The sequence below is a fragment of the Miscanthus floridulus genome, chromosome 13, assembly GCF_019320115.1.
Source record: "Miscanthus floridulus cultivar M001 chromosome 13, ASM1932011v1, whole genome shotgun sequence".
Classification (NCBI taxonomy): domain Eukaryota; kingdom Viridiplantae; phylum Streptophyta; class Magnoliopsida; order Poales; family Poaceae; genus Miscanthus; species Miscanthus floridulus.
In genome coordinates this window covers 73,555,582-73,568,232 of record NC_089592.1, presented here as the reverse complement: position 1 = coordinate 73,568,232, position 12,651 = coordinate 73,555,582, and the positions used below count along the sequence as shown (strand labels likewise).

General features: G+C 45.0%; 2 protein-coding genes across 2 annotated transcripts; one reads left to right on the top strand and one right to left on the bottom strand.

Moving 5' to 3' along the window:
* Positions 1 to 5,340: 5,340 nt before the first annotated feature.
* LOC136500958 (uncharacterized) lies at positions 5,341 to 8,473 on the bottom strand. Its single transcript, XM_066496440.1, has 4 exons — positions 8,329 to 8,473; positions 7,077 to 7,166; positions 5,949 to 6,210; positions 5,341 to 5,801 (listed from the first exon to the last, which is right to left on the bottom strand). The coding sequence occupies exons 1-4, from the start codon at positions 8,369 to 8,371 to the stop codon at positions 5,504 to 5,506; spliced, it is 693 nt and encodes a 230-aa protein (XP_066352537.1). The 5' UTR covers positions 8,372 to 8,473; the 3' UTR covers positions 5,341 to 5,503.
* A 139-nt stretch (positions 8,474 to 8,612) lies between these two features.
* LOC136501047 (small ribosomal subunit protein eS25y-like) lies at positions 8,613 to 10,270 on the top strand. The gene is made up of 4 exons (XM_066496538.1): positions 8,613 to 8,744; positions 8,825 to 8,899; positions 8,992 to 9,126; positions 9,933 to 10,270. The coding sequence occupies exons 1-4, from the start codon at positions 8,742 to 8,744 to the stop codon at positions 10,044 to 10,046; spliced, it is 327 nt and encodes a 108-aa protein (XP_066352635.1). The 5' UTR covers positions 8,613 to 8,741; the 3' UTR covers positions 10,047 to 10,270.
* The last annotated feature ends 2,381 nt before the right edge of the window (positions 10,271 to 12,651 follow it).

Sequence of the window (12,651 nt, the reverse complement as noted above, 5' to 3'; positions counted from 1 at the left end):
ATGGTTTGTTAGGCTTAGTTTCTTTTGTATCTATGTTTTGCAAACCTTGTGACAACGGTGTGTCGAGGTGATTGTAAAACCTTGGATAAAAGAATCTATGTCTAACTACAATTCAAGAATAAGCTATGGGCATGTATCTAAAATTATTTGAAAATATTTGGATACAGGACAGCAGCCATGAGTGGACGACAAGAGCCGAGGTCCAAGCACAGGCATGATCCAACACTTGAGAAGTATAAGAAGGCGAGACAGGATATGCATCCTGGATTTCAGCCAACCAGCAGGAGGTCCACCAGGGCTGCCTCTAGTGCAGCAGCTCAGTATGCAGAGGGGTCTGGGAGCTCTTCTTCTGACACAGACACTGATGAGTTCAGAGTGGAGTCTAGAGATGAAAGAAAGAGAAAGAGCACTGACAGAGGATCAGATGGTGACAGCTCAGATGAGGAGCAGGAGATTGAGGAGGAGGAGTCCGTTCCTCCAGTTCAGCACCAGCCTGGTCAGGGGATGCATTATGGTCTTCTTGAGACACGTCTGCCCAATGTGCCCTCCTATGTTCCCAGAGTTGACTACAGGGGAAAGGGTATGACCAGGAAGGCTAGAGATGAGCGAAGGGTTGATCCGAGAAACTTACCTAAGGTTCAGTACGATCACCGCTTCCAGACCGCCTTTCACTTGGACTTCTACTCCAGTGTGATTCTTACCAGGAACCCAGTAATTGCCAGGTCTCAGTGGATTGACTGGCAATATATTAGAGAGTTGCAGAAGGCCTCAGTTGATCATGCTATTGCCATCTGCCAGAGCACAAGAGTTTATGAGATCATGGAGTTCCAGCATGACTGGAACACAGAGGTAGTAGCTCAGTTCTATGCTACTCTGTTTCGTTGAGGAGGATGAGAGGCGGATGCACTGGATGCTTGAGGGCCAGTGGTACAGTGTTGACTATGATGTTTTTGCCGCCCAGCTTGGCTTCTCTGAGGATGATCTCCAGAGGGACAGGATCCACACCGAGCAGGTGTTACCTCCTGAGCAGCTCGCATATATGTATCCTCCTGGTGGTCAGAGAGGAGCTGTGGGGAAGGTTCTAGGTCTTCACCCTACCTATAGGTACCTGGACAGGATGTTCAGGAAGACTATTGACTGCAAGGGTGGAGACAAGGGCACCATTGCTGATTACTCCAGGAACCTACTCCACAGGATGGCACCTGATGCTCGGCCCTTCAGCGTGTTTGACTTTATTTGGTCCAAGATCAGGAGTGTTGGAGAGAGGCCCCTCAAGGGCTGTGGTTTTGCTCCTTATATCATGCATATGATTGAGCAGGTGACAGGGCACACATTTGAGTATGATAAGATTCACAAGGCCCTGAAGATTATTGCAGATCTGCCTGAGACCGGGTTACCTCCAGCAGGACCAGGAGGAGCAGCAGCAGCACCAGAGGAAGATGCACCTGGGAGTGGTGCACCAGCAGGAGCTTCACCTTCACCGCGTGCTCCTTCACGTTCTACTTCACGCCATGGCAGTCCTCCTTCGCCTATCCGCAGGCTTTTCAGCTCCATATTTGGGATGTGCCGTGACATCCAGACCAGGCAGCAGAAGGAGAGGGAGGCTAGGAGGAAGGACACTCGGACTTTGAAGCAAATTGCTTCTAATCTTGAGCTTGATCCTCCTAGGTCTCCTCTATCAGATGAGGCAGCTAGTGAGCCTGAGACTGAGGAGCAGCAGCAGGCTAGATATGATAGAGAGTATGTTGAGTTCATACAGCGACAGCAGCAGCAGCAGGCACCTGAGCACCCTGACACTCTACCACTTCAGGCTCGTGTGCCTACTCACTCTCAGCCACGTCCCAGCACTGCAGACGATTATGCTACAGATTGGTGGAGTGACCTGACAGGTGGTGGTGGCTTCTACGGGTTTGGTGGCTATGACGCGTCTGGTGTGGGTGGTTCTCGTCCAGCCGGTGTTGCACGCTCAGATGATGAGGATGCTGGTCGAGATGATGATGATGATGAGTGATCTCAGCTTTCCGTGACAGCTTATAGCCCCTTTGTCCTTAGTATGTCATTGTTGGACCTTTGTGGTGATAGATGACAAAGGGGGAGAGAGACTGATTAAAGCTTCAGGATAGTTTCATTTGCTTATCTTTGTACCTGAAGATATGTACTACAGGCTGTAGTTTGTTTCTGAGCTTCATTGATGTATCTTGGATTTGAGATAGATTGTATCATGAGAGAGATGAGACTTACTTATGCTTTATCTATGTATCTCTTGAGACATGATCTTTATCTATATATATCAGTGGTTTCTGGACTTGAGAAAATTTGTAATGAGTGCTATGTGTGAATTACATGTGTCATATTTATTTTCATAAGGACTATGCATGCTAGAATGAAAATATTTGATGTGATGCCTTTATATTTATTCTTGTATGATATATCATGTCATATGCATCACGGTTCTTCTTTGTCACACACACATGCACCCCACGGATGCAATGATCTAGGGGGAGTCTCCTATTTGTTTTAGTATGTGCAATTGACATTTGAGGTCATTTTGTGGATTCTAATCATAAGCACATATTAAGGGGGAGCCTCTCATAAATCATTGAATCCAAAAGTTTAAATGTTTATATCATTTTGTAAGCTTTAATCAAGTTGTCATCAATCACCAAAAAGGGAGAGATTGAAAGTGCATCTAGCCCTTTTGTGGGTTTTGGATGATTGAATGACAACATGATTAAAGGACTAACCCATTTGCTAAGTGTGAACAGGTAATAGGTTATCTCACAGGTACTTAATGAAAGCCAAAATGATGTATTGTTGTATAAACAATCTAGTTCAAGCACAAGACAACAATGCAAATGGAAATCATGTGAAGGCTTATTTCTTGTGGGATTTCCATGTACTATGTGAAAGCAAGCTCATGATTATTAGTTAATGAGACATGAGGGATTGCATATGGAATGGTCTCATATTTGAAGCTTGCAAAATTAAAATGAAAAAGATAACAATACATATGAATGGATGATTCAACACAAGATGTGACTTGATGGCTTGAGATGGTGAAGATAGCAAGGAAAGGCTTCGAGGTACTAAGCAAGGGTGAAGGGCAAGCGACGGCTTGGCGGCCGAAGAACCTAGCTAGGGTGAAGAAGAAAGTACTTGCATTTAGTTGAGGTACTAATCAAGCTAAGATGGTCATATTTATGTGAAGGATAAAATCTATAATGAAGTATTTGATGGAAGTGACTTGATACATCTGGGATTATTCAAACTTGATGAATGGAATCAAGTCACATGCTCAAGATGGCTATGCTCAAGTGAAAAGATCAACATCAACATGTTAGCACCCTTACTTGATGAAGATTGGAAAGGACGGCATCAATTCAAAAGAACAACTCAAGTGGTACAAATTCATATTTCCGTTTATCTTGAGTTTAATAGGTATGCCGTACTATTAAGAGGGATGCATCATGTTGATAGATAATGTTTCATAAGTGCTCAAGCCAACCCATGTGAGTTTTGAGTATTTGAGCGACAAAAGTGCTAACTGATCACTTGCTGGTCTGGCAATACCGGACGTGTCCGGTATTCATACCGGACGTGTCCGGTATTTGTCCAGCAGCTGTATACCTGTTGTTCTCGGGTTGGTTCGTCGGGAGTTCCGACGCAGGTCGGGAGTTCCGACGGTCGGGAGTCCCGGCATGGGTCGGGAGTTCCGACGTGTCGCACTTCAACTGACTTGGAGGGTTCACTGTCCTGGTCATACCGGACATGTCCGGTATTCATACCGGACGTGTCCGGTATGGATGACCAGAGGCCAACGGCTAGTTTTCAAAAGCCGTGAGAGTCGGGAGTTCCGACGTAAGTCGGGAGTTCCGACGGTTAGGAGTTCTGACATGTGTCGGGAGTTCCGACACCTCACAACTTCACTGTAACTTAGTTACCGTTGGCGCAGTGTGAGTCATACCGGACGTGTCCGGTATGCATACCGGACATGTCCGGTATTGCAACGGCTATAAAACGGCTAGTTTTTCAAGGGGGCTATAAATACCCCCAAGCCTCCACCTTTGGAGGCTGCTGATTCTGCTGTGATAGACACATGTTTTTGAGCATTGCCAACTCTCCTAAACCCTCTCTTAGTGAGTGTGTGATCCAAATTGCAAAATCAATTTATGGGTTGAGAAAGAATTTGAAAAAGAGAGCAAGCCACCACTTGAGCACTTGTGCATATTGTCAATCTCGTGATTCACATTTGTTACTCTTGGACTCTTCGGTCCTAGACGGCTAGGCATCGCCGGAGAGCAACCGAGAGATTGTGGTTGCTTCGGAAAGTTTGTAACGGTCGATTCCGCCGCCTCAGAATCATTTAGTGGAAGGAGGAAAAAGAGTTGGAAAAGACTCCGGCTAGAGTGACCTTCGTGGTACCCTCTAGGGCTGACCTTCGCTGGGTCGCCCGCAGCCCCCTCAACGGAGAGTAGGACTCGAACGAGTCCGAACTTCGGTAAAACAAATATCGTGTCTTAATTCGCATTTCATTTGATATTTGTGTTGCTCTAGCTGTGCTGCAGGTTCTCTGTGTATATTGTCATCTCCATTAGGTGCCTGCAGTTTGGTTTGAAGATAGAAATCGAAAGGAGCAAGTTCGGGGCTGATCTGCAGAAATCGTGTATACCGGACACGTCCGGTATTCATACCGGACACGTCCGGTATTTCCTGCCTCCACTGAAAATATTTATTCTCTGTTCTAACTTGGTGTTGCAGGGTTGTAGCTTCTAGATATATTCTTTATACCTTGTTTACTTTGTGGCTAACTTGTGAGGGGTGGTAGTACTCTTGATTTGGAGTTTCCATTTTGAAAACTCCCCCTTTCTAATTGTTTCCGCATTTAAAGGTGTTAATTTTCAGAAACGCCTATTCACCCCCCTCTAGGCGGCATCCTAGGTCCTTTCAGCGGGAACAAAGCGTCAGGGGCTAACGCATCCATCTGGTGCCCCATGCAGCCTGGGTGACTTCTTTTGCGAAAACGAGCGGCTCGCCCAGAACGACCTCTAATACGAGTACGAAGGGAGTATGTGCAAGAGTTACACTAGTTAGACAAACACATATGTGCAAGAGTTACACTAGACCGTTGAAGTTGAAGTTCGGGGTCTATGAAACCCCTACCACCAGTCCAGGTTCGAAGGCTGGCACAAACTTCTTAAGAACAAAATCAGGGGGGACATCTCTCCCCCGAGTCTTTTTTATGTGCAAGAATTTCAACTAGACAATAATATGCCCTCATACGTATATAACGTTGAGTGGAGAGGCCAATGAATGGTTGTACCTAATACCACAAACACTAGATTAGAGCATAAAGAGCATTTTGTCTTTAACAGCATCTGGGCAAACAGAATTTAAAGAGTAGGCATATCCATTGACTTTACAGTTTACACTACATCAAACAAAAACAGATCCATGGGTGTGAAATATCCCAGTACACGATAGTCATACAGGCGCAGGGCCATTATCAATCAGAATCAGAATCATGCCTCCTCTTCTGCTTGTCTTTGCGGTGCCGTTTTGACCTGTCCTCAGAGTCATGCCTCCTCTCGTGCTTGTCTCGCCTCCTCTCCTTTCCATCACTATGCTTGTTTCGTTTTCGCTCCTTCTCCCCTCTCCTCTCGTCACGTTCACGCCATCTTTTCCCCTTCCTATCATCTTCCGAATCCTCCTGCTTGGGTGCTGGTGGGAGGTCAGTCTGCTCAGGCTCCATTTGAGGAGGATCAAGGTTCAAAGAACTCGACTCACCCTCATCGCGATGAGCCCTGAAGTCATGGAGAAAATTTTGCATTAGATATGTACCAAATACAATTAAATAAAACACTGTAAGATTTATCAGACAACCATTTCAATTTTCAACATGATATCACATTTCAAAAGAGGGATGGTTGCTCTCAAAACTGGATACTTACCTGTACAATCCTAGACCCTGTACTTGTGCTGCTTCAGCATGCCCTGCTCCCAAGTCCTCTGCAGTTGATCCTCTCTTAATCAGCTCAGCATATTCATGCTTATCCAAGCGATTGCCCTTAGGTCGATTGCTGCGCTTAGGAGCTAAGCCAAGAGCCTCATGCATAGCCTGTTCCTCCTCTTCCTTCACTCTCCTGATTTCTTCCTTCAGAGCATCTTCCGTGTCAGATTTCTTATCCCGAGTATACCAGAAAAGGTCCTTTCCTGGAATAGATAGCCACAATCAATCATATCAACATGCAGAATTCATATGGATATTAGTAATTAGCAAATCACAGGCCTCGAGAACTCAGTCCACAGCGCTGCCATTCCAAGCAACTGCAAGCACAGAAGTGACAGAGCCATCAAGACAATTGACAAGCCCTGTCAGATACAAGCAGAGGGTTTTGCTACTATTAGTCTATGACATAATATAAGGTGGTCAACTGGTCATGACTAAAACCTAAGGTACAAGTAAAGCATTGCAAAAGGTAGCAAAAACACACAGACACACAGCATTATGGAACTGGCTCATGGGACCTATAATCCTATACGATGTTCACAAGGTATTCCTCCTAAAGATGAACAACTAAAAAGTTGTACTGCGTAAATGCTTAACTCTGATTGTACCAGGAATCTATTGGTTCATTTAGAGACATGAGTAGCAGGTTGGCTAGCTTGCTCAGTTTATGCCCTTCACCTATGATTGACTTGAGAAAAATCTAAACATATTTCATTTATAGGCCTACCTAAAGAGACATCCTGGTTCATCCAAACAGAAATGGTATCAATAAACTGTCAGAGAAATGTTTTCAACAATAATTTTGTCAAACCTCCAGACTAACAGACTAGATGCACCCCTTACTTGAATAGGAGTAGCACATATGTACCACCAGTGAGCTGGTGCCAAGCTAAATCATTTCACGTACCAGGACTAAGTTGAACAAGAAAAATAATTTGACGCTTATAACAGAGCAATAACATAGGAAAGTCCATATCTCAATATTCCACCAAGGTTCAGTCAGTGCAGTATGCAAAAAAAAAGAAAAGAAAAGGACAGCAGGTAGATAAAAGGGCAGGATAATATTTACCTTTCTGCCATCTACCAACCGGAGCCTTAACACTATGACCAAGGTAATTCTCTCGATGCTTGTCAACCTTCACATCGTCCCATTTGAATTCTGCAGGAATAAATATACAGTTAGAACCACTGTCCCTTTTTATGTTCCATGGCATATAAAAATGAAGCCAGAGTGCAAATGAAGTAAGAAAATGTAGACAGCAGTACATGATAATAATATGCAAAAGAGCTTCTAGCAAAGATCAAAAGGTATGCTTTGCCTGATAGTAGGTGAGGAATTCTCGGATGAGAAAAACTATGCAATTTGTGAAAACAAACTTCTAATACAAACAAAACGCATAACGAAGCAAACCAGGCGGCATCCAAAAACTTGCAGGATTGAAAGTTCAAGATGTGTGTTCTGTAGCTAAAGAGGGTCCATTTGAAAAGAGAGCAGCCAGCATAAGATATGGTACAACTACACACCAATGCCTCAGTCATAAGTGCAACACTCTCCTGAGTTTATCATAAACAACATAGCACTGGACTATATCGCCATAACTGAAAGAACAAATCTAAACAAGATAAACAGCACAATCGAATAGACTAGCGAGGTAACTCCAATTAATCATTCTGTTCATTTTCTTGGATTACAGTTTACTATTGGTACTTAGTGGAATCAAGCTGACCCCTTTGATGTAAATGGCACCAAAACAAAGTAAAGCACATTCAATAAAGGGAATTAGCTAATTCGCAAAAAAAAAAAAAAAGGAATTAGCTTTCTTGATACAGTTCGAATCAAAGTATGAGCAATAAATATATTTATACAGTACCTACACGTTTTGAGACATAGTATAGATATAGGAACCGTCAGACATTCTGCATGGACGCGGTGTTTGTGTTTTACCTTCACATATAAACCGCCTTAATCTAGGCTATTGCAGATAGAAAATCAGAATAAAGATAGCTTTGCTAACATTGATTCAGGCGATTTCACTGTGGCAGATTACCATGTTTGCTTTAAAAAGGATTATATATTTGATTTGAGGAAGACCCTCCGAACTGCCCTAGACACAAACGCGAGTAAAAGCGAAATCTCCTACGCAACAACCGAACATAGGTGGCACGAGGTGGCTACAACGGCAATGCAGAAGGCAATTTCCCAGCGGCCGCACGCATCGAAACCCTAGCAGATAATCACGCGGTCGATTTCCTTCCGTGCAACGAGTAAGATCGGATCGACATGCGGATGGGACGGGAGAGCGTGGGGGGAAAGGGCTTACGATCTCTGCCGCCGCGGACACCGCCGCGCGTGGGGTGGTACATCTCGGCGCTTCCGCGAGCTTCGGGACTTCAGGGGGAGGAGATTTTGGGGGATTTTCCGGGTCGATCGAAAGCGAGATGGAGACGACGACCAAACGACCAAATGACGACCAAATGATCGAAAGCGAGATGGAAACCGCCATATGGGCTAGTAAATGGAGGCCCAGACAACGCGTTAACAGTTGAGCCCATTGAGCTCGTGGACAGAGAGAAAAATGGCCCTCCTTGGCTCCTTGATCGGACGGTCGAACCTGCACCGCGCTCGCTATATAAAACCGTCGCACCTCACTCCTCAAAACCCTAGCTAGCGCCGGCGCCGCAGACTCCTCCCCTTCGCTCCCTTCCCTCGCGCCGCCCCGCCGCCCCAGCCAAGATGGTGCGCTCACTCGCTCTCCCACCGTCCATTGGACGCAACTGCTTGACGTCCAGCTAACCTCCTCGTGTATCTCCGTGCAGGCTCCGAAGAAGGACAAGGCCCCGCCGCCGTCGTCGAAGCCGGCCAAGTCCGGCGGTGGCAAGCAGAAGAAGAAGGTGACCCTTCTCTCCGAATCCCCGTCCCTTCGATTTGGTGGAAGCACGGTTTTTCTGGTTCTCACGGTTAGAAGTTCATGTTGGTTTTGCAGAAGTGGAGCAAGGGAAAGCAAAAGGAGAAGGTGAACAACGCGGTGCTGTTCGACCAGGCCACCTACGACAAGCTGATCTCTGAGGTGCCCAAGTACAAGCAGATCACTCCCTCCGTCCTGTCCGAGCGCCTGAGGGTAATAACTCGTTCCAGATCTGTGTTGCTTGTGTCGAAACCCTGTGCATAGCCGCACCGATGATTAAATTAAATTGCTGAGTGTAGATTATCTGAAATGCTACCATACTTGGCGAACTACATGTTAGATTAGTAGCCTGGATTGGTCAGTTTCATGCTCCCTTTGCTGCCAATGAAGATTAAATTGTAAACTGGTCACACTGTTAACAATGTCAGCTATCACCCGTGTGCTTTTTTTAACTAGTAATCGTTGGTGTCCTCTATATGTTTAGTGCTATATTTGATTGCCAATTTCTGAGCACATAGTACTTAGATGAAAGGTGCTTCATAAACTTGCCAATTCGTTAGACTGCTTATTCAGTAGTACATGTAGAGTCGATTTGGAACTACTAGATGAGTTACATGCTTTTTTTTTGCGAGCCACTGTTTTATTGTTGTCTTTGTTAGTCAATATTTTATTGCTCTTTTGTCCCCAGTTCATTTATGCACGTGTACTCTAGTAGTATGAATGCTAGACACTGGGTCATTTGTTTTGGATTGGTAATTTGAATTGGCAGTTGCTGTTGCAAAGATCTTTATCTTGAATAAGTGAAATCCTTATGTGTCCTTGCAACATCAAACTATTTCGTTTAATACCTACCAGGGATACACATTTTAGTGTGCTCCTGCTATCATTTAGCATGATCATTATAGCATATCCTGTGCAGTTTGAAGAGAATCAAGTTCTATGTACACCTTTAGATGCCATTGTTTTGTAATATCTTCACTGACACTACATAACTGAATATTGCCCCCATCGACTTGCAGATCAATGGCTCCCTTGCTCGGAGGGCCATCAAGGACCTGATGGCGCGAGGACTCATCAGGATGGTCTCTGTCCACTCAAGCCAGCAGATCTACACCAGGGCAACCAATACCTAAAGATGGGGAAGATCCTGTGTCTGCCCTCTCTGTAGGAGGAGCTCGTCATCTTTAGAGCAGTTGTCATCTTTGTCAAGAGTTTGCTAATGTTATGTTACCTGTGATGAGTATCTCATGTGGCTGAAACATTTCAGAGATTTCTGAGTATTAGTTGTGTACTATTGTTTGCCTTATAAATTACTTGGCCTCAATACCTTTTTGTTTGATGGATCAATGGTATCTCATTGTGTTTGCTGCTTCTGTCGAAATCTGCGGCTGTAATGTCTGATCCGTGATGACTCGATGCCTCTGTCCAAACTACTGTTCTGCTGCTATGCGTTCAGCTTGTCGGATGAGCAGGGTCTGCGCCTGTGTTGCTGTGAGGTTTGCTTGTGCTGAACATTAGTCAGAAGTTGGCAGCTACGGCGGCCGTCTCTCATTGCATTAAGGGTATTACGGGCATCCGACGTTCGATAGGATTCTGTCAGATGTAACCTGGACACTCCCACCGCACGGCCCATCAGACCACGCCATCGCGTGACCCTAGCTCCGCTGCCCTGCCTGCGTACCCCGCCCTTGTCCGTCATGCCCCGCCATGCGTCCACCGCGCCTTCCCCCTCGACCTCCTTTCTCTCCACGGCGGCGGGAGCCGGGATGAGGATGAGCATGCCCCTCTCTCCATGGCGGCGGGATCCAAGAGCCGAGATGAGGACGAGCATGCCCCGTCCGCAGGACCCAGGGGTGTCACGCGCCCCATCCTCTGGCCCTCGGCTCGCCACGTCCCTTCCCCTGACGTCTGAGCCATGGCCCCATGACTCTCTGGGCATACCTCTGAAACACGAAACACTTACAACATGAAACACTTGAATGCAACATACGTCTAAAGTAGATGAAACATTTAGAACATACACTTGCAACATGTGTGTGAAATATATGCAACATCCAGATAAAACACTTCCAACTTGCAACATGAAAACACTTATTACGACATAAGACTGAAACACTGAAACATTTCGAACGTACTTTTGCAACATATGTGTGAAACATGTGTAACATCCAGATATAAAACGCTTGCGACATACGTCTGAAACAGATGAAACATTTTTAACAAATGCTTGTAACATGCCTCTGAAACACTTTCAACATATGCAACGTCCCGATCTACTTTTGCAACATCCATATAAATCACTTGCAACGTACCTTTGATAATATCTAAAACACTTGAAACATACATTTGCAATATAGGGGGAGAGAGGCCAGGGCCAGTTGATTCCGGCCTCGGAGTGGGAGCCGATGCCAAGCGGCAACGCACGAGCACCACCAGTGTGGCAGAACCGCCTAATCTAATGCCTCCCAGGAGTACTTGTCTTTCATTAGACACTAAGTTCTCAAGAGAAGACACTAAACTACGCAGTTCCGTCGAGCACACCCTAAGGAAGAACTCAAAAATCTATATTTTTCCGTCAGGATCATAAATAAGAGAATAAAGCTTACAACATTCTTAAGTCATTTCTTACACCACTTTATTACAATACCAGAATATTACCTCAATTTATTATAACAGCGGAATTTAACAATGTTATCAGAGTTACAGAGGAAGCATGATTACTTTAATGACATGGTGGAGTATTAACATAGTGGACATTTTATACAAGAGATGCTAGTAGATTTTACATCTTTTTCTTATAAAAACCTTTCGTAAGGGTTATAAATAAACACTACGGTCGTAGCGTGAAAAAAATCCTCTCTGAGCCCACTAGGAGGTTTCCACACACAAGAGTCAGCTCTAAGCATCCTCCGATCACCTGCAATAGGGGAACAAAACCCTGAGTACTCGATTGTACTCAGCAAGACTTAACCGACAGGAGGAAAATAAAAGACTCCAAGGATATGAAAGGCTATCTGGCTTGTGGGTTATTGCATCTATGAAAGCATTACTAAACGTGCGTCCTTATATTCAATTTCATTAGCAGTCATCATTAGTTCATTAACTAACCATTCTATGTAAGCACCTATGCTACTTTCAAGCAGGTGGTAAGCAATCAGAACTATTTTATCATCTTTCATATTTCAGTTCTTACTACGGTGCTAGACCATAGCCAAGTCGGTACCGTCTAACAGAAATGGCGATTCACGAACCATTGTATCCCAGCTGAGTACCCCGAAACACATGCCCCGTTTGTACCCAGGCACAAATAAGACCAACCCATTCTACTCTTGTCACGAGGTCCAGGTCCCCGTCCAAACTTGGACTCTAAGCCCTCCACACTTGAGACCCGGTCTCAGTATGGTGCTTAGACCTCCACCTTTCTCCGCCTCTAATCAGTTGGTCCGAAAAGAGCCGAAACCCACGACAAGAGTGTAATGAGCCTTTCCGCTCCCATAAGCAAGTATGTGCTCAGGATAATAAGTCTATGACCTAACTACCATCCATAGCAACGATCGGTCCTCAATCGACACAGGTGGAACAAGTGCAATCCGAGCCTCGCTCGAATGCCTAACCAAGTCTAGATCCAAAGTACCATTCCACCCGGTCTCCAATTATCATTCATATATATTCCATGTGACAATAACAATAATATCTTTCATATCTCTCGCGAGTGACATGTAATCACTCGACTTCTAC